The sequence below is a fragment of the Hoplias malabaricus genome, chromosome 2 (genome assembly GCF_029633855.1).
Source record: "Hoplias malabaricus isolate fHopMal1 chromosome 2, fHopMal1.hap1, whole genome shotgun sequence".
Lineage (NCBI taxonomy): Eukaryota > Metazoa > Chordata > Actinopteri > Characiformes > Erythrinidae > Hoplias > Hoplias malabaricus.
In genome coordinates this window covers 59,215,019-59,241,671 of record NC_089801.1, presented here as the reverse complement: position 1 = coordinate 59,241,671, position 26,653 = coordinate 59,215,019, and the positions used below count along the sequence as shown (strand labels likewise).

The window sequence follows — 26,653 nt, the reverse complement described above, 5'->3', positions numbered from 1 at the left end:
AGATTGTATCTTTATATATTTTTTTCAGCTAGGAATATGATCAACTCAACCTGTTTTGATTTTAACATTTTGTTTTGATTTCATTTTATTAATAAACAATATGTAAAAACTGAAGCATTTATCACTATGTTATCATCTGTTGTAAATTCATATCAGAAGAGTAGAGCACATTACTACAGCAAATAGAGACAAACTCTAGGTTAATGAATTGAATGAATGAATGAATGAATGAATGAATTGCATTTATTGTCACATACAAAGTTATACAAGTACAACATTGCAGTGAAATTACATTCCGTCTGTTCATTCACCCAAACAGGGGCTGGGTGTGTGCAACAGACGCGACGGCAGCAGGTGCCCGCGCCATCTTACAGTTAGAAAAAAAAAAAAAAAAAACAGCTGGATTACAACAGGGAAGTGGTGGTAAAAAAAAAAAAAAAAGGTCACAGACTGTGCCTTAAGGAAGCACTTGAAAAAAAAAAAAAACCACCTATAGCAATATACACACACACAAATCTTTTAATTTTCCAATAAACCAGGGCACCGCCTAATCCAATCAGTAGAAAGCCCACGATCATATATCCGAAAAGGTATACATCTTCAATGTCCTTAATGGAAAGAGGCGCCAGAAATACCACGCGGAGAAGGAGAAAATGCGACCGCCTCCCACGAGAGCAAGAGAGAATAGAAATTATACCATCTTTTCAGAAGTTTTTGACCATTTGACCAGTGTATATTCTGTATGAATTATTTAATGTAATGAACTCCACTGAGCAGTTTTTGATGAGGTTAAATCAGGTGTCGCCAACCTTATCCTCAAAGGTCCGGTGTGGCTACAGGCTTTAATTCTAACCAAACAGGAGCACACCCTGTGTAACTGGTTGATCAGACAAGTAGAATCAGGTGTGCTATTGTTTAATTGGAATTAAAACCTGCAGCCACAGTGGCCCTTTGTGGATAAGATTGGTGACCCATGGGCTAGGATTGTTTGGTCATATATTTAATTTATTGCTGTGTTACTCACCTCCTGCTATAGATGGCAGTAGAGGTCTTCTAATACAGACCAGTACAGAGTCAAACACCATGAGATATCATGGAAATATTTGCAGAATTATGAATACAAATGGGCATTCAGTCATTAACACCTTTTCAACAACTACATTTTCAACCTATTTCTTAGCAGTTCTACCCATTATTTTATATCCTACAGTTGTTGGTAATATTTGTTTGTGTTAATTTCCATGGGTTAAACATGGATTGGACCATGGTCCAAAAATAACATTGGTAGATGGATTGGCGACTGAAAAGTGTCCATAGGAGTGTGTGTTACCTTGTGAAGGACTGGTGCCCCCTCCAGGGTTTGTTTCTGCCTTGTGCCTAGTGATTCCGGGTAGGCTCCAGACCCACCGCTACCCTGAGCAGGATAAGGGTTACAGACAATGAATGAATGACTATTAGAAGTGTTTTTCTGTGGATAAATAATTGGTTTGTGTGCCATCAATGTGTTCCCCTCAACATTTATTAAATACTGTTTCATTACAGTAAAATATTTTATATTATTTTATCTACACATTTGATCATGAAATCCCAGTAATTTATCATATTAATTTTATATTAAAAATGTTTGACCTGAATGTAATAGCAGGCCACACTCAGTGAACTGTGGGCCATAGTCAAGACATCTGCTCTGAGCTCAGAGAGTAACAGCTCACACAGAAATGGAGGAAATGTGGTGAAAGTGGGTAGCAAACCGAGACAGCCACTGAGCACAGGAGCCACCCCAGAGCCACATGCTGACAAGTGTGAAAAGGGCGACACTGAGGCTGGTGACAAGGAAAGGCAAAAGGCAGGAAACTAATGACCTATTCTAACAGGAAGTTATTTTCTCTAATTCTTTACTCTAACTATGTTTTCTGTTAATTTTCCTCTAACTTCTATTTTCTTTTTTGTCTTGTCAGAAAGCCTCCAGTTCCAGTTTCATCCTGTCATTAATTTTTACCAAGTTCCCTCTCATAACTCCAAATAACTTTGTTCCAAAAATTAAGGCTTGTCTCTGTGGTTTTTGGCATATTGTAAGCAGGCTTCTTTGTGGCACTGCTGCTGAGGCTGTGCCTTGCTGCCCTCTGCTGCTAGATCTGGCCTGTAGTAGTCTCAGCATTTGAAGGCAGAGGAAGAAGAGCAAAACACATTTTTGCATTTATGTTCAAGATTCTCATAACCTGTTGAAGATGTCTGCATTTGCACCAGAGCTCTGTGTGATTTAACCAGGACAGCACCAGAGCTAGAGATAAAGGGATAGAGTGAGGGCAGAATCAGGGTCAGATCAGAGTAATCATGTCTTGAGTTACACTCACCACAGCTTCAGAAAAGAGAACTGCACAAATGCCCTGCATCATTGTGGCTGCCACACCAGCACAAGCTTGAACACCACTCACTACTTATTGGACCCTGCTTTAATGGGCTATTTACAAATACTTTAAGCATAGCAACAGACCTAAGGCAGATTAAAAAAAAACACACACAGAAGCTGCTTCACCTCAACTCCCAGGCGTTGTCTTTTTACTTTGGTGTGATTTTCATGTAACACCAATTAACGGAAATGAACTTTGCACATTTCACACATCTTACTGAGTCATCAGCGGCTTTCTTCAGCATTTAAAAAGGATGTGAGAAATATGTATAAAGTCATTTTCTACTCAAAGCACATTTTAATTTAATACGCAGAAAGACTGAGGCAGAGAGAGAGACCAACAGTAACAATTTAAACCGAGACAGAGCGTGAGACGAAGATAATGTGAGATAGTAAGTGAGTGTGAGGAGCTCTGAGATCTGTGTGAAGGGCAGTAGAGATGGTGTATATCTGTAAGGTCTGAACTCAGAATGAAGATCCTCCTCATCTTCAACCTCTACCTGATCTCAGGTAAGAAACACACTTCTAAATCATCAGCTCTATCAGCAGTGTCACATCCAGCCTTTCTTCACATGGACATTCGTCCTCTTTTAGCAGCTGCTGGGCAAATCATCACGTTGTATGGATTTTCAGGAGGAGAAGTCCTCATTAAGTGCAGATATAACACACGACATGCATCACACCTAAAGTCTTTCTGTAAGAATTCATGGAATATTTACTCAGATGTATGGACCGAAGATAATGACACATGCTTAAATTCAGGAAGATTCTCACTGTTTGGAGACACCAATGCCGCAGTTTTCTGGGTGATCATAAGAAACCTCACGTTACAAGATCCTAGGACATTCCACTGTACAGCCGATGTAAAACATTGGCGCTTTACACGAGTGCAACTGAAAATTAATGAAGGTGAGAATCTCCCATCATTGTCTCCTTTATGTGAATATCCATTACAGTGAAATACAGAAACCTAGAAACAAATATATGAATAAATGAGTTCAACTGAATAAAGCCCAGTACTCTCAGTTAACTGTAAAATCTGGGCTCTGAGTAAACAGCAAAATCCAGTACTCTGATTTATCTGTAACAAATTACAAATTAAGTTGAGGTATTTACAAATATATAAATATATTTGTAGTGTAATAAATACTGTAAATATGACTAATAATTATGTATTTGGTACTGACTAATGTATTTCACTGATCTTTTATGAATGACAGATCCAGATTATGGACAGAGCATCAACATGATTGGCCATGAGGGCAGAGCTGTAAACATTAGTTGTAAATACCCAGAATACCTCAGACCGTACCGAAAGTTTGTGTACAGGAGAGTGGCTGTTGTTGTTGAGGTTTATAAAACATCTGCAAATGAAAATGCATCATGGATAAATGAGGGAAAATCCTCACTGCATGACGACAGAGTAAACTACACCTTCACTCTAAGGATCTACAATCTGACTGAGGAAGACTCTGGGGAATACTGGTGTGGGGCTGAGTATGGCAGGAAATATTATTTAAAAACGTATTTTATCACACATGTCAACCTCACTGTGACTGGTGAGTAGAGATCTACACTGCAGGTGTTTTTGTTCATCTAATTTTAAGCATGATGCTTTGTTTTTAAACTGAAGGCGATCCAGAGCATGTCATTAATCCTGTTAACGTTTATTCTAAACTGATATTGATATAGAATCAAATCCCAAAAGTTGGACTTCACTCACTCTTAAAACAACTTTATTACCTTCATCTCTAGGTGATTCTAAATACTTACAGAACATCCACAGAGTATTCCCTGACTTTGGTCATATTTACTCTTTACTACTGAGAACAGGAAGCCTGTAAATTTGAGGCTGTTATCAAATGTTAGCTGTTTATTTTTTTGAGGAAAAATAGATCAATGTGCTGTCATATAATCTTTTTTTTTTTTTTTTTCAAAAGTGCACACAATATCAAAGTGCTGTGTCTAACTATGGATTTGTGTTGGCAGGAGACATCTGTGCAATAGCTTAAATAGGTGTTATGAAACACTTGGGGTAAAAGCAGGCAGGTGTCACAAAGTGAGCAGGCAGATAAACTTTAGGAAATCCATTCTGCAAATGGCAAGAGGCTACAACCAGAAATGCTATAGAAGAAGATTGACCAGGCTATGATTCAATACAGAAACATGACAAGTTCATACAGAAGCTGAACACTATACAGACTGATCGTGGCCTGGTTAAGTACATTGCCCACTGGTTAGCCTTTTTGTCCAAGTTGTCCGATTTCATGTCTTAATCATAATTTCATACCATGAAACCCAACAAGATCTGTCAGAGCTGACGTGGGCTGGCAGGCTGTGAATATGTGATGTGGCGGATTTGACCCTGCAATTGGCTAATCTCACTGACCAAGAGGGTGAGGTGCAGTTCATCTCCAAAAAACCTACTTAGCCCATGATCAACTGCAAGTGTGTGTGTTTATGAGTGGATGTAGTCAGGGATGAACCGTTTCCTAGTGCAACCTCCACTGAGAGGAAACACTCAGAAAAACTCATTTCTAACACTTGGCTACCAAAGCACAAAACATGAGGGGGCCTAGCCAGGGAGACCAAGATTGAAGACTTCCAACAAAGTAGAGTGCGGACAAGTCCAGGGGCTGTTGAGGGCAAGACAGGGGAAGTTTTACTGGGTTTTACTAAATTACTGGGCCAGCAATATGATTAACAGCAAAACAGTAAGGGACAGAAGGGCAGAAGTAGAGACAAGAGCAGGTTAAACTTGAAAGTTTAACAAAGACCGAGACACACCAGCAGATTCCAACAAGGACCTCCAGGGCATGCAGTAATGTTCAATCTGTGGTTTAACTTGTGTGTTTGTGTTTGAAGGTGCTTCGGCTCTGGTCGTGTACTCCTCTCTTGGTGCTGGTTTATTCCTGTTCACTGTTGCTCTGATTACAGCTGTATACTTCAAAAAACAACACAAAGGTAAATCAGCTGAATGTAAATGTGTTATGAGTTTGTCTTTTACAAATGAATCCATCATTAATTGTTTCCTTGCGTTTATAAATAGCTCCAGAAATAATGACACATTCCAAAGAGGTGAGTGCAAATTAACATCACCTATCACCTTCTCATGGGATACACTTCATCTCTTAATTTGTGAGATATATCAAACTTTCAGTTCAAATTTACATTTGTCTTTATTTCAGACTAAAGACAATAATCCAAATGATTTAACTCTGATCCCTCTTCAATCAAGAGAAAACACCAACCAATCAGATTCAGTCTACCAGAGTCTAGATCCCAAAACCAACAAATCAGATTCAATCTACCAGAGTCTAGTACCCAACACAGACTAATCAGATTCAGTCTGTGAGAACATATACACAACACCAACCAATCAGATTCAGTCTACCAGAGCCTAACCTCTGTTGCCTCTGTTCCCACTGCCACCTTGAGTCCCCATGCACATCTACTCATACTCAGTCTCACTTGCTGCCCCTACAACACTCACTGTGCTTTAAAACCCAGATCAACTTTTTAGTACAGTACTAATATATTATACACCTGCTCTGGAGGTCCTGGGCATTGAAGAGTGCAGTGAATTTGGGATAAGAAAGAATGCATAAAATCAGATGGACTACAGTTTATAACAGGAGAACTACAAAGGGAAATTAATTTTCTGTTTCAGAAATTACATTTTTAAGCATGTAATAAATATGATTTCATCCTAAATACATTGTGTATTGATTTGATTGCATATAAATTAATGCACAATAAGATTCTATTTAGGAAATATTCATGTGCTTTTTATTAGTGTTTTACAGCTAGGAATATGATTAATTATCCTATAATGTTTGTCAAGCACATGCTTGTGATTTGATTGTAACATAATTTTTTCCCTTTTATATATAAATAACATCTAAACACTAACATATTGCTAAATTATTGCATTAATTGCTATGTAAACATTTGTTATTATTAATAATAATAATAATAATAATAATAATAATAATAAATTTTATGTATATGCACCTTTCAGGACTCTCAAGGTCAACTTATATAAAGATTAAATCAAAAACATGTACAAACAACCTAGTAATAATATAAACAGAGAAGCAAGTTAAAGAATAACATAAAATCAAGGGAGCAGGCTAAAGACTGTAAGGTTCCTAAACAGATGGCTTTTGAGTCATGACTTGAAAATGTCCAGGGAGTCAGTATTACTGATGTCCAGTGGGTGGGAGTTCTGTTTATGTGAAGGAGCTCAGTGAGGTATTGAGGGGCAAGTTGATGGATGGCCTTGAAGGTGAGCTGTATAAATTTAAAGTCAATGCAAACAGGGAGCCAGTGGAGCTGCTGAAGAATGGGGGGTGATGTGATGTATGGATAGGGTTCTAGAGATGATACGGGCAGTTGTAGTTTTTGCAGGGACCTGAGGGGGAGACCAGACAGAATAGAATTGCAATAGTCAAGGCAGGATGTGACCAGGGAGTGGACCAGGATGGCAGTGTTGTCAGGAGTGAGGGAAGGAGGGAGGCAGTTGATAAGACAAAGATAGAAGTATGTGGACAGAGTGGTGTTTTTGTATGTGGACAGAGTGCTATCAAGGATGACACCCAGACTCTACCTATGGGGACGGGAAAACAAATGTTGTCAAAGGAAATGGAGAAAATGTTTACTTTTTCAAGAGTGGATTTAGAACCAATGAGATAAACCTGTTTTATCACTGTTGAGTGTGAAAAAATTCGAGGAGAACCAAGACTTGACTTCCAGTAATCAATCGCAGAGGAAGTGGGTTTCCTAGAAAGGTAGAGCTGTTCACAAAACAATTAAACTGGATGTTGTATTTACAGAATATATTGCCTAATGGAAGAAGATAGATAATAAAGAGAATAGGACAGAGGACTGAGCCTTGAGGAACACCGGAAGTGAGAGGAGATGGTTGGGATGTGAATGTCTTTAACTGAATAAACTGAGTGCGGTCAAAAATATAAACACTTAACTAGTCCAGAGGTGTGTTGCAAAAATCAATGGCTGATAGTCTATGGAGGAGGATAGAATGGGAGATGGTGTCAAATGCTGCACCTAAGTCGAGGAGTATGAGTATGGTTAATGGATAATCCATCCTCACATCAATCAATGTAAATCAGACTTAGAAGATTAAGTCTGTTACTGCAGCAAATAGAGACAAACTCTAGATTAATACCATTCATTACATAAACTGCAGTGTATATTCAATATTAAACTCCACTGAGCAGCTTTTGATGTGATTAAAGGAAGTATTTGTCATACATTTATTTTATTGCTGTGTTTCTCACCTCCTGCTGTAGAGTTCTTCTGAAACAGACCAGTACAGAGTCAACACTATGAGAGTGTGTGTAAATAATTGTGGAATTATGAATCTGCACCCAGTCATTAACAGAGCTATAAATGCAGTAATGAAAAGATAATGAAACAGTGCACCATCCCCCAGTGCTCTATTTGAGTGTATAGGCCAAAATATTACAACCGCCCAAGTGCACTATAAAGGCAGCAGGGGGCCGTTTGAGAAGCAGCCACAGCTGAAGACCGAGCAAATGATTATCATTTGATGAAAATACAGTTTTTCCTCATATATCTATAAAAACACTCTATTTTCAGATTGGTATATTTACAGATTGTGTGGCCTAAATTAAATCTAAAACAGAGCGCTCGATCCTCATTGATGCCAGAGCAGTTACTAAGCTGCGACCATCCCTGACGTCAAGAAGTGTATCCACTCAGGACAAAGTGGGAGGTCCACTGGCATTTTGCTCAGTATTTTCTGAGCAGACCACCAGTCGTTAAAGGACATTTTAGACAAATGCCACTTTTTACCACTTTTCCACTCAGTCCAATTAACAGGTTTTTCATTTCTTACTTCTCTTGTTAATTTAATCTAATTAGATTTGTAACTAATTTTAATCCAGCACATTTCAACAACTACATTTTCAACCTTATTATTTTATACCAGGTCTGCCCATTACTTTATATCCTACAGATGTTGGTAATATTTGTATTAGATAAATTCTGTCTAATTAAAATCAGAAAATAGATAAATAAAATTAAATAAATAGGTACTTATTTTACTAGAAGTGGGGCTGCATGATGGTGCAACAGGTTTACTGTCTGTGAGGAGTTTGGTGTGTTCTCCCCTTGTCCTCCAGGTGCTCCAGTTTCCTCCCACGGTCCAAAAACACACTGGCAGATGGGTTGGTGACTCAAAAGTGTCCGTAGGTGTCAGTGTGTGTGCATGTTAATTGGGGGGGCCCAGTGATTCCGGGTAGGCTCCGGACCCACCACCGCCCTGAAATTGGTAAGGGTTACAGACAATGAATGAATGAATGAATGAATGAACGAACGAATGAATGTTGGAAGTGTTTTTCTGCGGATAAATAATTTGTTTGTGTGCAAATGTAAAATATGTTATGACATTTTATGTACACCTTTGATCATGAAATCCCAGTAATTTATCATATTAATTTTATATTAATTGAATATATGTTTGACCTATAGTTGTGTTTGTTTAAACACTGAATGTCAGTGGGTATATAAACAATGTCTGGTTATTTCTAAAATTATTATATTAGAACCATGACCATTGAAAAGGGAAACTAACAGGCTGTTCAACGGTATAAAATGTATTGCCAAGAAGCATTGTTACAAAAAAATAAATAATCTACAAACACAAATATCTATATAAATATTTATAATAATTTTAGAAATAACCAGACATTATGAATATACACACACTGACATTCAGGGTTTAAACAAACACAAATTTATGAATTAAACTCTGCACTTTGGGATATTATATTTGTACTACACCTTCTGTAAAATCAATTTCAGATTCTTGCTAATCTGACAATTAGAAAATAAAAATGCCGTAGGGACATTTACTCCACAGTTTGTTTCCACATATTCTATCATATCACATGCTCTGTTCACAGGGCCATTACAAAACATTTCCACAGTAACATTTCTTCATCTTCAGGATATCAATACTCTGTTATATTGTGTCTTCAGTGAGCCTCTCAGATTTGTGAGACACTTTGAAAATAAAGATAATATCCGCGGAAGGAAGATAAACGTGTAGTGTGGAAGTTGTGTTCGTATTTCGCCACCTAGCGGCGACAGAATGCAACTAGTGCAGCATTTAAGGTGAAAGAGAAAATCCAGATGACTCAAATGCTCATCCTTTATATCCCGAATGTGTATCTGAATTATGTGTAACTCGTATTTTGGTATCTGAATGTTATCTACCGAATTTGAGCAACTTCGAAATATATTGTTTGAATTTATTAACCTTGAATAATAACAGTGAAAACGTGTTCTTAAAAAAATCACGAGTTCAATTAAAAAGCAATTATATTCAGATGCTTAATTTCAGTGCAAAAAAAATTCAGTGCTACAAATAAAAGGTGGTAATTTTTCAAAGTCTGATGAGACAGATTTGCTTCCATACACATACTGACAAGTCTGAAAAGGGCAGCACCGAGGTTGATGACAAGGAAAGGCAAAAGGCAGGAAACAGCAAATAAGAAGCCAAAGTCATACTCAAACTAATGACCTATTCTGACAGGGAGTTCTTTTATCTAATTCTTTACTCTATCTATATGTTCTTTTTTTTTGCTCTAGCTTCTATTTTAATTTTTCTGGTTGTAGACTAATTTTCTGTTCTCTTTTCTCTGGTTTAATTTTCTTTTGGTTTTCTTCTGTGTTTACAGATTGGTCTCTTGCAAAGCTATAGTTTTCTGATTGTTTTATTGGGTTTTAAATAACCATCTGTGTAGCTGAACATAATTTTTCCAGTCACCCTGCACCATTCTGGAGTTCTGCAGCTCTTGGTAGAAGTTGTTCTAGAGATGTGACACCACAGCACCTTGCTGGTAGCAGACAGTGCAGAGGGACCCTTTACCCACAGTTCCTTTACTGGAGAAACCTGCAGTGTTCAGTAAGGCCATCATTTTCTTTCTCAGTTACAGACTCAGTGCTGTAGGTGGCAGTAGAGGCTTTCTGATATAGACTTTAGAGAGTCCTTTGAGTTTGTATTTAATGATAAACACCACTCTATTTAATACATTACTAAACTCAACAACAGGACAAAGGCTGATATAAAAAACATGAAGCACCACAAGATCTACATTAACACAGCTCATACGCTGCTGCTGCGACTTTTCTTAAACATATTTCACACGTTTTACTGACAACTCTGCCTCTGCTGAAAAGGGAAGTGAGTAATGGATGAGTCGTCTATTTTTTTAGTTTTAGTTTTTTTAGTTTGAAGTGCATTTAGGTTGAAGCTAAAAACAGAGACAGACTCTGAGCGGCTCTGGGTCTGAGAGGTAATGAGACAGAAAAAAAGTGTGAGTGTGAGGAGCTCAGATCTGTGTGAAGTGCAGTAGCTGGTGTGGCTCTGTGAGGTCTGAACTCAGAATGAAGATCCTCCTCGTCTTCAGCCTCTACCTGATCTCAGGTAAGAAACACACTTCTAAATCATCAGCTCTATCAGCAGTGTCACATCCAGCCTTTCTTCACACGGACATTCCTCCTCTTTTAGCAGCTGCTGGAGGATCCAGGAGAGTGACAGGATTTTCAGGAGGAGGAGTCCTCATCAAGTGCAGATATGAGAAACAATACACATCAAACACAAAGTCTTTCTGCAGGAGTTCAGTGCCAAACTGTGCTGTCCACATCAAGACAGAAGGTAAAACTGAGTGGGTGAATTCAGGAAGATTCTCATTAGTTGATAACACCAGTGCTGCATTTTTTTCTGTGATGATCACAAACCTCACAGTAGAAGATTCTGGAGAGTACCAGTGTGTAGTTCATATCAGCCGGAGTGTACTCAATGCCAAAGCTGTGGAACTGAATGTAGAGGAAGGTGAGTATCTCCATCACTACAGCAGTTTATTAACTTGCTCTCATTTGGGCGTGATCTTGGTCTGGTCTCTCTCTCTCAATCTTTTGACATGAACAATTCTGTTATTTATAATTTAATTCATTAGACGTCCCTGGCCTATTTTAAGATTCAACTTTACAGGCAGGATTATTTTGAGGCTGTTATTGACAAAGATTAAGGTCTATCTTATACATTATTACAGTGTCACATTATCACTATATTTAGTTCCAAGTGTAAACAGCTCCATCACAGTTTTCCTGCCGTTTTAGGCTACAATCACACAGCAGGTAAAAGTGGCCTAAATCAGATTTTGTTTTGTTCTGCTGTTCACAGTCTGTGTAATGTGACCTATATATCACATCAGTCTGAACAGATCATGCTCTTAAACTGATCATACAAAGGCTGATTCATACAAAGCACTGTTGTTTTTCAAATGAATGAATGGCACTGGACTGTGCAGCGCTCAGATCACAAAACCTCCCTTTTCTTTGTTCCATTTGAGCTCTATGTTAAAAACTGAGTATTAATTAAAAACTGTGAAGAATATAAAATGTGAATGGATGTTTAATTCACTCTAGGCACACATTTCCCGGGTCTCTCATGAACACGTCGTCTCCAAAGAGAACTTGCGCTGACAGGATTTTAATATTTCCATGATCCATATTTACACAGCTTCAAACCGATACCGATATAACAACCTGATATAGAACGACTAAAAATATGATTTTCTCTTGTCTGTTTTATAAGAATCCCTTTATACAAATGTACACTAGTTTTATCTCTCTCATAAATGAGAGACAGGTACCTGCATTAAGGACTTTCAAGCGTTTTTCGTTTCCTGCTTTGACCAGTCTGTTTCCACGTCCCAAACACCTCAAATTAAGATGAAAGTGCTTCGGACCGTAGACCAGAGATCATTCTCAATGGCCAAGGTCACATGTACTCTAATGTGGCCGCCCAGACAGAGTCATTGCCACAGATCCAATACAGATCTGATCTAAATACAACACATGAAGGTGGTCCAAATCTGACTTCATAAGGTCAGATTCGATGCAAAAACAAAACATCTGTGTTACATATGACAAAACAGATCTGGGCCACTTTTACCTGCTGTGTGAACGTAGCCTTAGTCGTTGTAGTGTACAGTCATTGATTTGTGTGGGTTGTTTGTCATTGACAGATCAAGATGGTGGAACGAGAACCAGTGAGTGTTACCATGTTGGAGGAGGGCTAAACATCAGCTGCAAATACCCAAAGCCCATCAGTGGTTACCCAAAATTTTTCTGTAGAGTGTTCAGTGGAGGTTGTGTTTATAAAACACTTGTTACAGAAAGTAGAAAATGGATAAATCAGGGAAATCACTCACTGTATGTCGACATATCAAAGAATATCTTCACTGTGAGGATAGACAGTCTAACACAGGCAGATTCTGGTGAATACTGGTGTGGAGCTGAATCAGACTGGAAATCAGATAATGGATATAAGCTCTACATCACACACATCAGACTCACAGTGACCGGTGAGTAGAGAGCAAGTGTCATTCATCTGAATTCATACAGTTTTTAACCATTGATACATAGTGTTTTTATTTAAGACCCCGTCTACTGCTGTCTGATTCTGGTTCATAATCATATTTTGGAGATTAATAAAGCTGTGTAGGTCAGATTACCAGAACTGATGTAGTTGTTTACATTGTTTATTTTCATTTACATTTATTTATTTTAACTCTGTATTTTAACTCTGTTCTTTGAGACTGAGAGTTAGTTACACTATGAACACCTGCTCATCCAACAAGTCCTCTTATATTATGGGTATTAATAGTTAGAAGAGGTAAAATGAGGAAGTGAGAGGAGCCTGAATTAGACAAAGAGCTTTATGAGCCTCTGTCTGATGTGCCTCCCTTAAACACATTGATTTTTTTTTATATCACACATCAGTGAGCATTACTGCTAAATATTAAAGCATTACTATGCAATATTTTTACCATGAGCTTACAGCTTCAATACCATTTTGAAGCTCCACTGAGCTGTAATAGGGAGAACAGAGACTCTGTTGTTGCTACTCCAGGTTCAGCACTAAAGAAACTGCACTATGTAAATTGTGGCAGCACTCAGGACATTGCTCCAACTGCTCTGTGTTTTCTGAACGAACCAGTTTATGCTTAAGAGCACTTGTCCCTCACAAGGAGGTGGCCATGTTCAAAAATGTTCTTCATTTTTCTTCAGCTCTTCAGTGATCAGTATCCCCAAAGAGCAGGTATGATTTGGTTAGTAGATGCTTTTGGTTGGTGGGCTATTCTCAGTCCAGCAATGACACTGAGGGGTTTAGAAAAATCCTGCAGCACTGCTGTTTGATCCACTCGTACCAGCACACCACCACGTCAAAAATGACCCACCACCCAAATAATATCTTCTATGTTTTGATCCTGACCATTATAGAAACGGGGGGAGGGGGGTGGAAGGAGGATAACACATATGCAGAGCAACAGATGAACTACAGTTTGTAATTACAGAACTACAAAGTGCTCTAGTTTTGTCAGAGGACATGAGAAAATGGACAGTGAGGGTAGAAACAGGGTGGTAGGAACGTAACTGCTGACTGGTATGTCATAAACACTGAGAAAAGTTGCTTAAACGCTGTGCTGTTTTATTTTATATGGTACTTAATCTGATACATCAAACAAAAACATTATTATTGCATTAAATCATAAAGATTATACCTCTTAATTTGCCAGAAAGCGAGAATTACAAAATGCCCTGATTCTACTGAATATCTAGTCTTTCTCTGCCAGACTTAACATGGCCAGGAGCCTATTACTACAATTACTACAACACTGCTATTTTGACATGATGTGTAGGAGGTGGTGATTCACGTTAAGACCAATACCAGAGCCAGTACAACATATGCATGGAAGTGTGTATATGCAGATGTCCAGAGAGCCAATCAGAATGCAACTGACAGAATCCTGACAGTGAGGCCAGGTTTGTGCATTGAAAATATCAGACTCTCCGGCAATTTGTGGGCAGAGTGTCTGTGGCTGAGACTACTGAAAATCAAACAAACTCTTATGTTTCTCTTTGGCCAGAGTCAGGTGTCAGTTCAGTGACCAGTACAACTGCCATGGAATCATCAGCATCTAAAACAACACCAGCTTCCTCTTCAGCTACCTGTCAAAGAGACATTTCACACATCACCAACTCCCAGCACAGTGAGACCACAACCATCTGTAAGTGGCAAAGACAGTGTGACCCCTCCCCTTCCTCTCTGAGTGTGTATGATGCCTATTTTTTATTTTGAGCACAAGTCTAGCCAACACTGGTATCTGTTAGCAAACATAATGGGGCTAGGAGGAATGTGTAGTGGTAGAATTAGGCAAACATAAAAAAAAAACAAATAGATTGAATTGTTTGTTATTTTTCTCTGATCTAAATTTAATTGTTTCCCCAGTTCCAGCAACTCCATCTTCAACTGTCATCTCCATTGTGTCTGTGATTCTGGTTCTGCTCCTGACTGCAATCTTACTCTTCATAATCGCCATTCGAAAGAGAAAGACGACACAAGGTATTGATTAACACACCCACACACACACACCCACACAAAAGAGTGTGGAGAGCATCCTTCACCGATACAAGCTTAAAGTGCAAATTTTGGACAATAAGGTGAATTAAGGATGTTTAAATAAAACAGACACACTGGCATTAATTCAGAAAACTCAGTGGCATTGTATAAAACATGAGTGAGTGACAAACAAATGAGTATACCATGTGTTGTCTTCTTTGACTATCTTTCCCTACGGTTTCCCCCACCACAGTAACACAGACTGCACTGTATAAACTGTGCATATGTGCATTGGTCTTGATGATAGAGCTTAGTGGTTCAAACTTTTTCACCATTTATTCAAAATTATTTCAGTCTGCTATTATGTTCTCCTACATAACCTCCAATAAAAAAAAGAAAAGAAATGAATGGTCAGAAAACTTTGAGTGACTACATTTGAAATAATGTGTTTATTATTTCATATTCACAGTGCAGTGATGATTCAGTTTAATATTGCTTTTATTTCCATTTTTAATCCCAGCTTCCTCCACAATCCAGTCTGACAAAAGCTCCACAAACCATCAGATGGTGAGAATTATTACACTTCAAATTAGATCAGTAGTTTTTCTTTTTTTTTTCTTTTAATGGAACTTAAATAACTTCATGTGATGAGATATACAACAATCTTAAATTCCAGATGTAGACATCTCCAGCACAAAAATCATTATCTCTCCATTAGATTTCACTTACTCCATTTCTCTCTCTTAGGTTCCTCTTGCTGAAGTTGAATATGAGGAGATTAAAGACCCCACACTCCTTCCTCACAATGATTCAGACACTGTTTATTTCACTGCTGAGTTACCCTCAAGTCTCCCTGATTCTGGAGAAGGTTTGACTTACTCCACAATGAATTTCAGCTCTACTGACTCTACTACAATCACCACAGCATCTGTCGGCAAGAAACAAGACTCATGTGACTATGCTACAGTTAGAGATGTCACCTGATGTGGTTAGAGCCACGTTACACATTCATTCTGGTCACTTTCTGTTATCATCTCTAAATGTTCCTGTTCCTCTTGGTCCTGGCTTCATTAACCACACATCTGCTATTTGAAATTTGTCTTTGAAAACAGAAGTGAGAAAACAAGAAGCGATCTAATGTCCTTTCTGCAATTTTGTGCTAATTCTTAAAAAATGCTGTTCTTTTATTTGTTTATTTAATATTATATTGTCTGTATGTTTTTGAGAAAGTGTATATTTGTTTTAAATAAACACAGATTTTGGAGAATACGTTCACTGAATATGTATTCTGTAGGTGGCAGTAGACAGCAGATTCTCTCAACACAGGCTCGTAGAGATCTTATGAGTCACCATAGGCCAAAAATACTTGACATTCATGACACAGTTGTGCAACAATGAAAGCTGCACATAAATGCACTGCAAACAATACAGTTATTAGGTCACCATGCCCAATGCCAAGGGTGAGCTAGAGCAGTGGTTCTCAATCCTGGAGTACCACGGCCCTACATGATTTAGAGAATCCCTTACTTCAAACAGAGCTGAGGCAACTCATGTACTAAATACCAACCCCCTCCTGAGTACCTGTCTTAGAGCAGTAGAGCAGGAAGAGCATTAGAAAATTCAGAGGTACTATGGAACATCCTTTAGGGGGCACTCTTCCTCTGACAAATGTGGTGTGTGGTGATGATGGGAGGAGCTGTGTGGTTGGGCAACTCTTTCATATTCTACAGAAAGAGGAAACAAGTATATAATCATGCCAATGTAAAGCAGGGGTGTAGAAAACATGATAAAAAGATAAGAGTCAAGCTTGATCAAACACAGCTGAGAAAGAAAGTGGGCTTACAGACGTGTGAAGGATTGGTGAAGAGATTGCTGGAGCATCTGTGAATCTCAAGATGAAGTTCTTACTTACTTTCATCATTAATCTGGTCTCAGGTTAGATGTTCTTCTTAGAAGAAAGCTGGAGCAAAATCGGTGATAACCACACTGACCACATTTTACTGCAAAGGCTGGTCTTTTTAAATTCTCACCTCCTGCTATGCCGCTGTGTGTTTACAAATGTGTGATGAAACTAGAAAATTCTATTTTGTTAATGGCTATCCACAGGGCTCATGGATGCTGCTGAAGTGGTTGGATGTTTAGAAGGAAGTGTCATCATCGACTGCCTTTACCCACCATTGTTCAAAGCTCAGCCAAAAGCAGTCTGCAGGATAGAGCAGATCTGCCAGACCAGGATAAGAATGAACACCACAAACCGGTGGGTTAATGCTGATAAATTTCATGTTTACTATGATGACGCTGCATCGGTGCTCAGGGTAATCATACTAAACCTGAGTCTGCAGGACGCTGGAGTTTACAGGTGTGCAGCTGTGCAAAACTCTGTGTACAACCCTGTGGTAGACTGGGAGTTGAAAGTGGACAAGGGTGAGTGAATTTTCTTGATTCCTTTCAATTCCAGATGAAACTGAACTCACTGTCATTACTTACTTTAGCGATTGTGTGCTCACACTGTGTGCCAAACCACACATTCTTAAGTTGCAGCCATTTTTCCATTAATCAACCCAGGATGGCTGAATGGTTTAGGGGGTGGACTTAAAATTCAATGAGTGCATACCCATTGCTGTGAAGATTTGGTGTAATTCGAGAGAATTAGCCAAGTCAATGCTGATGTTGTATATTTAGTTTTGGCATTGGTCATGTTGTCCTTGGGCTTATGTATGGTTACTCCAGAGTGTCCTATTTCATTTCATGCAAGCTGTGTGTGAGAACAGTTGGATAACACCATGTTTGTTTTTGTTGGTAAAAAACACTTGACAAGTTGCACTTTGAATATCTGTCTTTTCGTCACTAACAGATTCCAGCTGTAATGAACCAAATACTATCACTGCTCAACTTGGACAGAATTTCTCCTTCAGCCGTGACTACTCAGAAAATGCCAAATTCAACTCCAAATATGTTTTCAAAATTCATGATCACTTTGTCAAACAAATGGCATCTACCTCTGGAACCCCACTGGGTTTAGAAGAGCAGATGTGCAGGTTCTCCATTTCTGATAATGAACACAACAACACATTTATAGTTAGCATCAAAAATGTGAGGCTGGATGATGCAGGGCTTTATTTTTGTGGAGTGATGACCAGTGAACTCCCAGTCAATTACATCCGTATAATCAAGAATGTCCGCCTGCTTATTACAGGTGAGTAGCCTGAGTCAAAATGATAGACTCTTGGTTTATAGAATTCTATAACTATTTAGCCAGGAATCTCCCAAACACCTAATGCTGGATACCAATGACCATGTATAGAAAATACACAAAATAGCCACAAAGTTGTGGATATCCCCAATACAAAATTCCTTCTTAAATAAGAATATTAATAGGGAGTTTCTACCCCTTTTGTTACAGTAGCAATTTCTACTCATCTATAAATGGCACAATATGTTAGAATTGAGATCAGGCACTGATGTCAGACAATTAGTTCTTGATCACAACCCAGCCAACACACCTATGTAGGGTCCATGTGGGCAGCAGGTAGTCTTGATCACAGCTTAAATATTGGCCCCTTATATGGTGGGTAACTTGGCTGTCCATATATTGAGGGTGTATTATTAGTATGTGTACTTTTTTGTGTTTTTTTTTAGTAATATTTGTTACTTTTGTTGTATATGTCAATTCAAACAAAAGTTAGTTTCTTCTCCCTGATTTCAGCCGAGTCAATGACTAGTTCTGAAGGTGACACTGTAGAGGTCAGATGTCCTTACGAGACAAAATACAGACAGAGTGCAAAGCATATCTGTAAAGATGAGGAAGAGGAGGATGAGTGTCTCAATGAACGAAGAAAACTTCATCCTCAACCTCTAAGAAAATTGGAGAGAGTCTCCGTGCACGATAACATCACGGCTGGGATTTTTAACATAATTATCACTGGAGTGACTGCTGAGGATGCTGGGAAATACTGGTGTGGAGTGAAGACTGGAGAAATGCTAATGTATTATCTCTCCACTCGGCTGCAGGTCATCACCAAAGAAGGTGGGGGAAGTTGTAGGATTCTTTAAGGTGTTTATTTTTAAGTGAGAAATCTGTGCAAATGTTAAAATACTTAAAAATTGGTGTTAACCTTGGTTTTAATTGTGTTGAAAATACCTGATGAATCAGCCAAAAGAGAAGCTTCAAAATAGTTTCAGAAAAGCAGTGCTACATTGTTTGCAATACACTGGAGTGTTTTGTTAAATGTGAGGGTCAGTGTGTGTTACAGAGTGTGTGTGAAAGTGTAAGTGAATTAATGTGTGTTAGTGAGTGAATTAAAGTAAGAATATATTAGTGAGTGTGTGAATTATTGAGTGAAACTGTGAATCTGTAAGTTAAAGTTCGAGTTCTATGCAGTCATTTGTGTCTAAGTATTCTTACTGATTTTATTTTTACTGTTAGGTGGACATTTGGTTCTCCTGTGAAATTACCATTTTAGAGATACAAGGTTTGGTTTCCGGTAGTGATGATAGGATTTCACATTTGTTTTCCAGTGCTTCATGTGATTGGACATGAATCACACAGTGTTTCCATTGAGTGCAGATACAGAAGAGCGTTTACAAAGATGAAGGGGAACTTCTTTTGTAAGGGACAAACGATCTTCAGCTGTTTCAAATATGGAGTGAAAATTTCAGCAGAAAAAAGCAGAAACGGCAGATTCTCTCTGAGTGACGGTGTTTCTGATGGACTCTTCACTGTCACCATCACTGATCTCAGAGCAGAGGATTCTGGGACATACTGGTGTGTGGAGGAAAGCATTGGTTCCCTTGTTTACACTAAAGTTAATCTGCAAGTTATGAAAGGTAAGAACTTTAAAAAAAACATGACGCACTGTGGCCCTTGCTGAAAGTTGATGGTTGACAGATTGACTGGCCCTCATTTGTGAAAAGGGGTGTGTTTCACAGTGTTTTTTTTTTTGTTTTTTTTTGCTCAAGGATGCTGTTCTGTTTTTAAACCACATACATAAGCCTGTTTTTTCTGTGATGAGTTTGAAATGAATAAAAAGTATATATATGCTATATTATATAAAGGGATTTTACAAGCAAGACGGGAACACACCCGGGAGTGGGTGCCAGTCCAGTGATTCTGGGTAGGCTCTGGACCCACCGTGACCCTGAACTGGATAAGCGCTTACAGACATGGATGAATGAATGAATGAATGAATGATTTATTTTTGAAGCTTCTGATTTTTGTATTGTATTATTAGTGTTTACATATACAACACTTTTACATTTATGTAGTTGTGAATTGTTTTTGTAACTTACACATATTGCCCTGAGGAAAGTATCATTGTCCTGGGTTGAGAGGAGTTAATCTGATTGGAAAAAGCCTGACCACACCTGCTGATCATGTATTCACTCTGAACCGGCCTCTATTAGACATGGCACGGCTTTTTTTAAACGTGTTCCCTGTTATCAGAGTATCAGTATACTATTCAGTGCTTGCACTGTGTCTGTGAATATAGAGCTCGTTTAGTGGTGAATGAGAGGTTAAGGAATTTTGGAAAATGTGATCATTCAATGCATTCCCATGTGAAAGCAAAGAAAATGACAGATGAAGGGTTTTCACTGTTGGTTAAAAAAAACATTTCTTGTCTTCAGTCATGTTTATAAGTGCATTCAGCTGCTGATAAGACTAGTTAGTTAAATGTTGAGAGCAACACTTTCAGCAGCTGCTCAACACCACAGGGCCCAGAGTCAACCACGGAGTGAGATTAAATCAAGTACTGCTTTAACATGAAGCATGCACCATCATGATAACACTCTGGTTAGATTCCATCGTGAAGGAAACAAAAATGTAATCAACAGATACAGTATTTCTCATTGTGGGTCTGTTACTCTAATAACAGTATGAATATTCACTTTCTAATGGGTTTTGATGCGATTTTATCCAGTTAAAGTGTCTCATTTTGGCAGATCCGTTCACAGGGTCCAACAAATGAAGCTTAAAACAAGTAAAAATATAACATTTCTTTCTTCATTATATTACTTTTTATAAGTTATTTAATCTAGAAATAGTTAAATAATATTTTATTTATTTCTACAGCACTCTAAGACTATTCAATCAAATTTAATTTTATATTCTGATGTTATATTAATGATCATTTTTTGCAGTGCAGTTTTTCAGTTTATATTATGCACGAAAATGTGCCTAATTATTTTCAAAATGTCATTTATCTGTACAATGTGGATTTCTGCTGTTGTGTATGTGAATGTTTAGGGGCTAAAATCAGTTTAAACACTCATTACATATGGATAGGGTAACTAAGCCCCACATTGTGCCTGTAAGCTTGTGCGTGTTGGTGGGCGTGGTTTACAGAAGCCACATTGATGAACGACAGTGCTTCATCTGCTGGTGGAAAAAGTTATATATTCAAACTTAATTGCAGTGTGAATTTCCACAGATTTTCTGGTCATTTTCTGTGTCTCAGCAGGTTCCTCAGTGGTGGGTGTTACCCTGTATATTTGTGTGATTCTGCTGCTGACTGGAGGATTAATACTGATCGTCTGCAAATTGAAATGCAACAAAACACAAGGTACAATTCAAACTAGGGTCTTTACGATAGACCATTATATTGATTCTAAATATTATAATACTCAATACTCAATAAAATTGTACCAAATATTTACATTTAAACAAAGCATTGCCTATTCTCCCAGATGTTATCCCCAAATTTATTTATCAATACCATTTTACTACCTGAAAGGAAAGACGTCTAAACTTTAAAAATCTTAAACTCATTTATTATTAACAATTGGCTGAAAATGACTTATTTCTTCTAGAAATGTGTCTTCTAAAGAAAATCCAAAGTGTTTAGGCACCTTAAGCAATCCGTCATTGACAAATGACATCACACAGTCAAGAATTTTGTTGCCGCCAACATTTTGGCACTGAACTGTGGCCAAGGCCATATTAGAACGATTTCAAAATGGAGTGAAAAGGACAATACAAAACCACTAGGAAGGATATATATATATATATATATATATATATATATATATATATATATATATATATATATATATATATATATATATATCTCACTGTTGTCAATGTGACTATATTGCTTGTGATGCCGCATGTGAAAAATCACGTCAATGACATAAAACAATTCCCAGGTGGTCACTTGGGTGGTGCTCTGGTATTAAATGTAGGATACAATATGCCTGGTCTTCCAAGTGGTTGCTAATGTTTGCAGTTGTATTTCAAATTACAGAAGTTACGGCACCCAGTCATTTTTCATCTATGACACAATTAAAAGACAATACAAGCGTAAGTGTTTGTAAATAACTGTGAAACTTAAGAATTTATTGGTTTTGAAGAAAACTGTGGAATACAAACACCTGTGTGTTCAACATTTCAACATTGTAATTTTTGGTTACACAGGTCCTCAGTGTGACTCGTAACTACAAGGGGAGTGATCCTCCTGCTGTGGAGACACAGACGACCGTAATTAACCCCACTTATACATCTGTGAGTTTTCGGAGAAATAAAATCACTGATGATGAAATAGACTTTATCAAAGAGAGCTCAGATACAGAATATGCCATTGTTAGATGCTATAAACCACAGTTAAACAGCAATCAATAATCTCACAAATGTAAGGACATAGATAATAATTTCTTTTGTGTCCATGTCTGAAATAAATTAAATGAAGTACAATCAGGTGTGTGTTCCTCTTTCCTGCAGTGACAGTCTCTACACCTTTGGTACTAAACATAGCACAAAAAGTAAGGAAATGCATGTTCCTTACAAATGTGGTGCCATTGAAAATGGAAATTAACAGGCTTTCCAACAGTATAAGGTTTATTGCATAGGGGCATTGTTACAACTAAGAAAAAATCTACCAAACACAAATGTCCTTCACTCATTTGAACATATATTCCAAGAGGGATTAAGAGGCTGCATGCCCCCGCCTTCTAATGAGTATTATCTCTTATTCCTTATGCAACAGATAAAGCAGCCCACACACCCCTCTACTGTGTACATGTATAATCATGGGTATAGATGCTATGATTTGTCCTCTAACCACCACAGAAACTCACAGATTTAAATTAACACTTAGTCATGTTACATGCTGTAACACTAATGTCTTACACGCTGTAATCAGACAAAGGCAGTTCATTAACACATAACAAATCAGTCCTTCATTTTAACTGAGCCGAACATTGCTCTGACACTAGTCATAACCACTGTTTGTGTTTACCTTGATCTACATCTGAGAAATGTGGAAAGGAAGAAAGAGCTCCATTTGTGTTAAACTAGTTCATGTTTCATAGGTCTTCTTCGTGCTCTCACTCAAGGCCAACAGAGAAAGTGAGCATGGGATTTGGTTAATATTCAATTATTCAATTAATATTAATATTCAATAACTGACTCTGCTTTCCCTACCTAGGGCACACTGTAGATCTTAATGACACAGTATAAGACACAACACACTTCAAAAACGTGCAGTTTGTGACTCTTCGGTGTGTGCTCCAGGCTCTACTGCACACACACTGCACTATTTGTGGTAAAATTTAAAAAACCTAAAAAAAGAAAAAAAAAATGGTACTTTAAGGGGTGTATGGGGCATTTGAGAAAAAGCCAGAGCTAAAGACAGAGCAGACTATTATTTTTAAAATACCAGTTTGTAAGTCAGACAAAGTTAGTACATTCTATAAAAAATGCCCTTTTACAAATTTGTATTTGCCGTTGTAAAGACTAAGTACATCTGAAACAGAACCGTGCTGGAGCCTCACTGACGCCCGAGTATACAACTGCAGGTATAGCCTAGCTATTTTTAAATTTCTCTCTCCCTGTGAGATACAGCTGGCTGTGTTCATAAACTACTCCCCACTACTCCTCACCTTTACACCCTGAACCGCGCCTCGGTTTCTGCTCCACTGCTGCTGCTCTGTGTCCGTGTAAAGTCCTGTTTTGAAGCTGAAACTGTTGCCTTCAGGCAAATAAGACCGTTAACAAATAAAAACGGTTGAGTTCCGAGGACATCTTGAGGAGAGTTTAGCACTAACTCGATGAACGGTTGGGAACCGTCGAGGTTAAAGCTGCTGATCTGTCTGACATCTGCAAATGTCACATACCTGCGGTGGGCGGAGTCACGCAGCTCCAGCTCCGCCCAGGCATGGATTTCATTGGCCTGAAGATGCTGCTTGTCACATTTTCACCTTTAAAAACACAATTTTTGCATTAAAAAAAAAATAATAATAATAATAACGTGGTTTTCTGTGAATTAATATTGTGTGAGAGCATAAAACCCTTAAATTGCCTGGTTGTTATTTTTCTCTTTTTAATTTAAAACATATTTTGTATATTTGTATTTATTTTTGAAACGTGTCCCTCTATGTGTACAGCATTTTACCCTATACGTTTTAGTCAAACATGTTTTACCTGTTTTATTAGAGTTGATCAAGTCAGGTCACAGTCAGCCTGTGAATGAGTAATGAATGAATGTTCAATTATTTGTCATTGTACAACGTACAATGAAATGAGTCTTCCGCATTTAACCCGTTCGTGAGTGCACAAACGCACACACTAGTGCACTAGGAGCTGTGCACTCACCCAGAGCAGCAGGCAGCCATCCCCGACACTGGGGATCAAACAGGCAACTAAGCCAAGTCTATAACCATTAGGCCAAGGCTGTCCCCAAGTACAAAGAGTGATGGAGCAGAAGAGATTATTGTGTGAGTAAGGGATATCAAGAGAGAAGTGTGGGGAAGAGGAAGAAAAGAAGGAAGATAATCATTTTCAGTGAGAGGTGGTGAGTGAGAGTGAGGCGTGTTGAGGGTAAAGATGTGACCCTCACTGTCTCTGATCACACAGCTCTGAACAACACACTCCTTTTCTTCACCTGAAATCTTTAACACTGTGCTGCTCTCAGCAGGTCACATGACACATTTCTCATGACTAACACTAGAACTACCAGGATTTTCATATACCCCCTTTTTCTACCAGAGGCTGCCAAATGGCAGTGCTGGGGTAATTTGCAAACCATTAGGCCACCTTTTGTTATGTACATTAAGCCACTACTAGGTGCTAAAACGGGGGGATGGGTGATAGTGTGAACTGTGTTGACTGACAAAGCTCTGAGAGTCACAGCAGGCACAGACTTTCAGGAGTTTAGTTCAGGGCAACAGTCTCAACAAATAAAAAATATTTTGGTACTTTGGCAGTTTTCTCAGCTGCTGATAATTATTATTATAACCTTTCAAAAATATGATGAAATAATACTTGTTTATTTAGAATACACACAATAAAGAATTATTTAAGCTTTTTAGTTTATATTTGTTGATCTAATGCAGTATTATTTGATGTGAAACTTGCAAAAACCTTGAGAAATATAAATAAAAAAATCAGTTAAGTAAAAATTGCTCAAAAATAGTATTTAAATTTAATTTGAGTCATATTTACTTGTCAATAAAAACACTTTGCCAATGGGGTGAGATATTTTGACTTAAAACAAGAAAAAATGTCCTGATAATATTCTTTTACTTTGGGTTTTAAAAGGTTTAAGTAAAAATGTCTTTTTTACAACTAGCTGAGGGTTGTTTTTTTGTATAAATTTATGTACAAATATCTTTACCTATTGGCAGTTTTTCAAAAGACAAAAACTACTTAAAATAAGGTTACAACATATCAGAGCTATTTTGACTAATCAATATGCCACTTTTTGCACTGTGAAAACAATCCTACATTAGCACAAATGAGGCAGTTTTTCAAAAGGCAAATTTACTTAAAATCTGAACTTTAGCTATTTTGACAAATCATCAGTGAGAAAACAATCCAAAATTAGTACAAAGGATGCAGACTTGAGGTGTTTTGGAATTATAGTTCACATAATGTCTTTGTGTGAGTTTTAGAATAAAGAGAAAGATGACTGCAGACACTGGAAAACTTGTTAATAAAGTGCATAAACTTTATATAATAAACTGTACCAAAGTAAATAGCCTATCTGGCTACACGCTGAGAGAAATAAAATAGAATAAACCTTTCTCACTATAGTACAATATTACAAATATACACGATGGAGGGAACTGAGATGGGTTCTATATTTATTTTAAAAATGTTGTTGTTGCAGCCATTAGATCAAAATATGCCAGTACCAGGTAACAGTGAACAGGGATGGGTGTGGTGGGTGATAGCGTGAACAATGATAATAACGATTATGTATGTATCCACCTCCATGTGGATAAAAAGCCACGTCACCACACACATTTCACTTACTCTGTTGACCAAGAAGCAAAGATGGCAAAGGTTTACAGCACACAGCAGGCTTTGGACATGACCCTCAACCATGTCAACCCCTGTGATTCCGATGGAGAAGAAATTACTATTGATCAGAGCGGTGACACTGAAATCTCTTCTGGTAAGATTTCCTAAATTTTTTATGTTTGTTTGCCGGTTATAGCTGTTGTGATTTTGGAAGAGACACACTGCAAAAAGTACAATTTTGTTAAAATTAAAATAAAAGTTAAAATTGCTCAAGAATATTATTCTATTTTAATTTGAGTAATTTTGACTTGTATTCTGACTTAAAACAAGAAAAATGTCCTGATAAGATTCTTTTACTTTGGGTTTTAAAAAGTTTAAGTAAAAATGTCCTTTTTACAAGTAGCTGAGGGTTGTTTTTTGTACAAATTTATGTAAAAATATCTTTACCTATTGGCAGTTTTTCAAAAGACAAAAACTACTTAAAATAAGGTTACAACATATCAGAGCTATTTTGACTAATCAATATGCCACTTTTTGCACTGTGAAA

General features: G+C 37.7%; 2 protein-coding genes and 1 long non-coding RNA gene across 4 annotated transcripts; all 3 read left to right on the top strand.

Annotated features, from left to right (window-relative positions):
• The first annotated feature begins 4,555 nt into the window (after positions 1–4,555).
• Positions 4,556–6,053, top strand: LOC136687103 (uncharacterized). Its single transcript, XR_010800403.1, has 3 exons — positions 4,556–5,374; positions 5,460–5,488; positions 5,599–6,053. It is a non-coding gene; the product is annotated as an uncharacterized lncRNA (long non-coding RNA).
• Positions 6,054–10,362: 4,309 nt separating this feature from the next.
• On the top strand, positions 10,363–16,078 carry LOC136687102 (CMRF35-like molecule 8). Of its 2 annotated transcripts, none has more exons than XM_066661341.1 (7): positions 10,363–10,886; positions 10,974–11,294; positions 12,493–12,831; positions 14,398–14,538; positions 14,760–14,873; positions 15,391–15,437; positions 15,618–16,078. In XM_066661341.1, exons 1-7 carry the CDS (start codon positions 10,847–10,849, stop codon positions 15,852–15,854), a joined length of 1,239 nt encoding a protein of 412 aa, XP_066517438.1. In that variant the 5' UTR covers positions 10,363–10,846; the 3' UTR covers positions 15,855–16,078. The 2 variants fall into 2 exon arrangements, with proteins under 2 accessions (XP_066517438.1, XP_066517437.1); XM_066661340.1 differs by having other exon boundaries at positions 10,971–11,294.
• Positions 16,079–16,314: 236 nt separating this feature from the next.
• Positions 16,315–22,485, top strand: LOC136677383 (polymeric immunoglobulin receptor-like). The gene is made up of 8 exons (XM_066654907.1): positions 16,315–16,330; positions 16,977–17,294; positions 17,725–18,066; positions 18,577–18,897; positions 19,389–19,697; positions 21,326–21,430; positions 22,112–22,167; positions 22,282–22,485. The coding sequence occupies exons 1-8, from the start codon at positions 16,315–16,317 to the stop codon at positions 22,483–22,485; spliced, it is 1,671 nt and encodes a 556-aa protein (XP_066511004.1).
• The last annotated feature ends 4,168 nt before the right edge of the window (positions 22,486–26,653 follow it).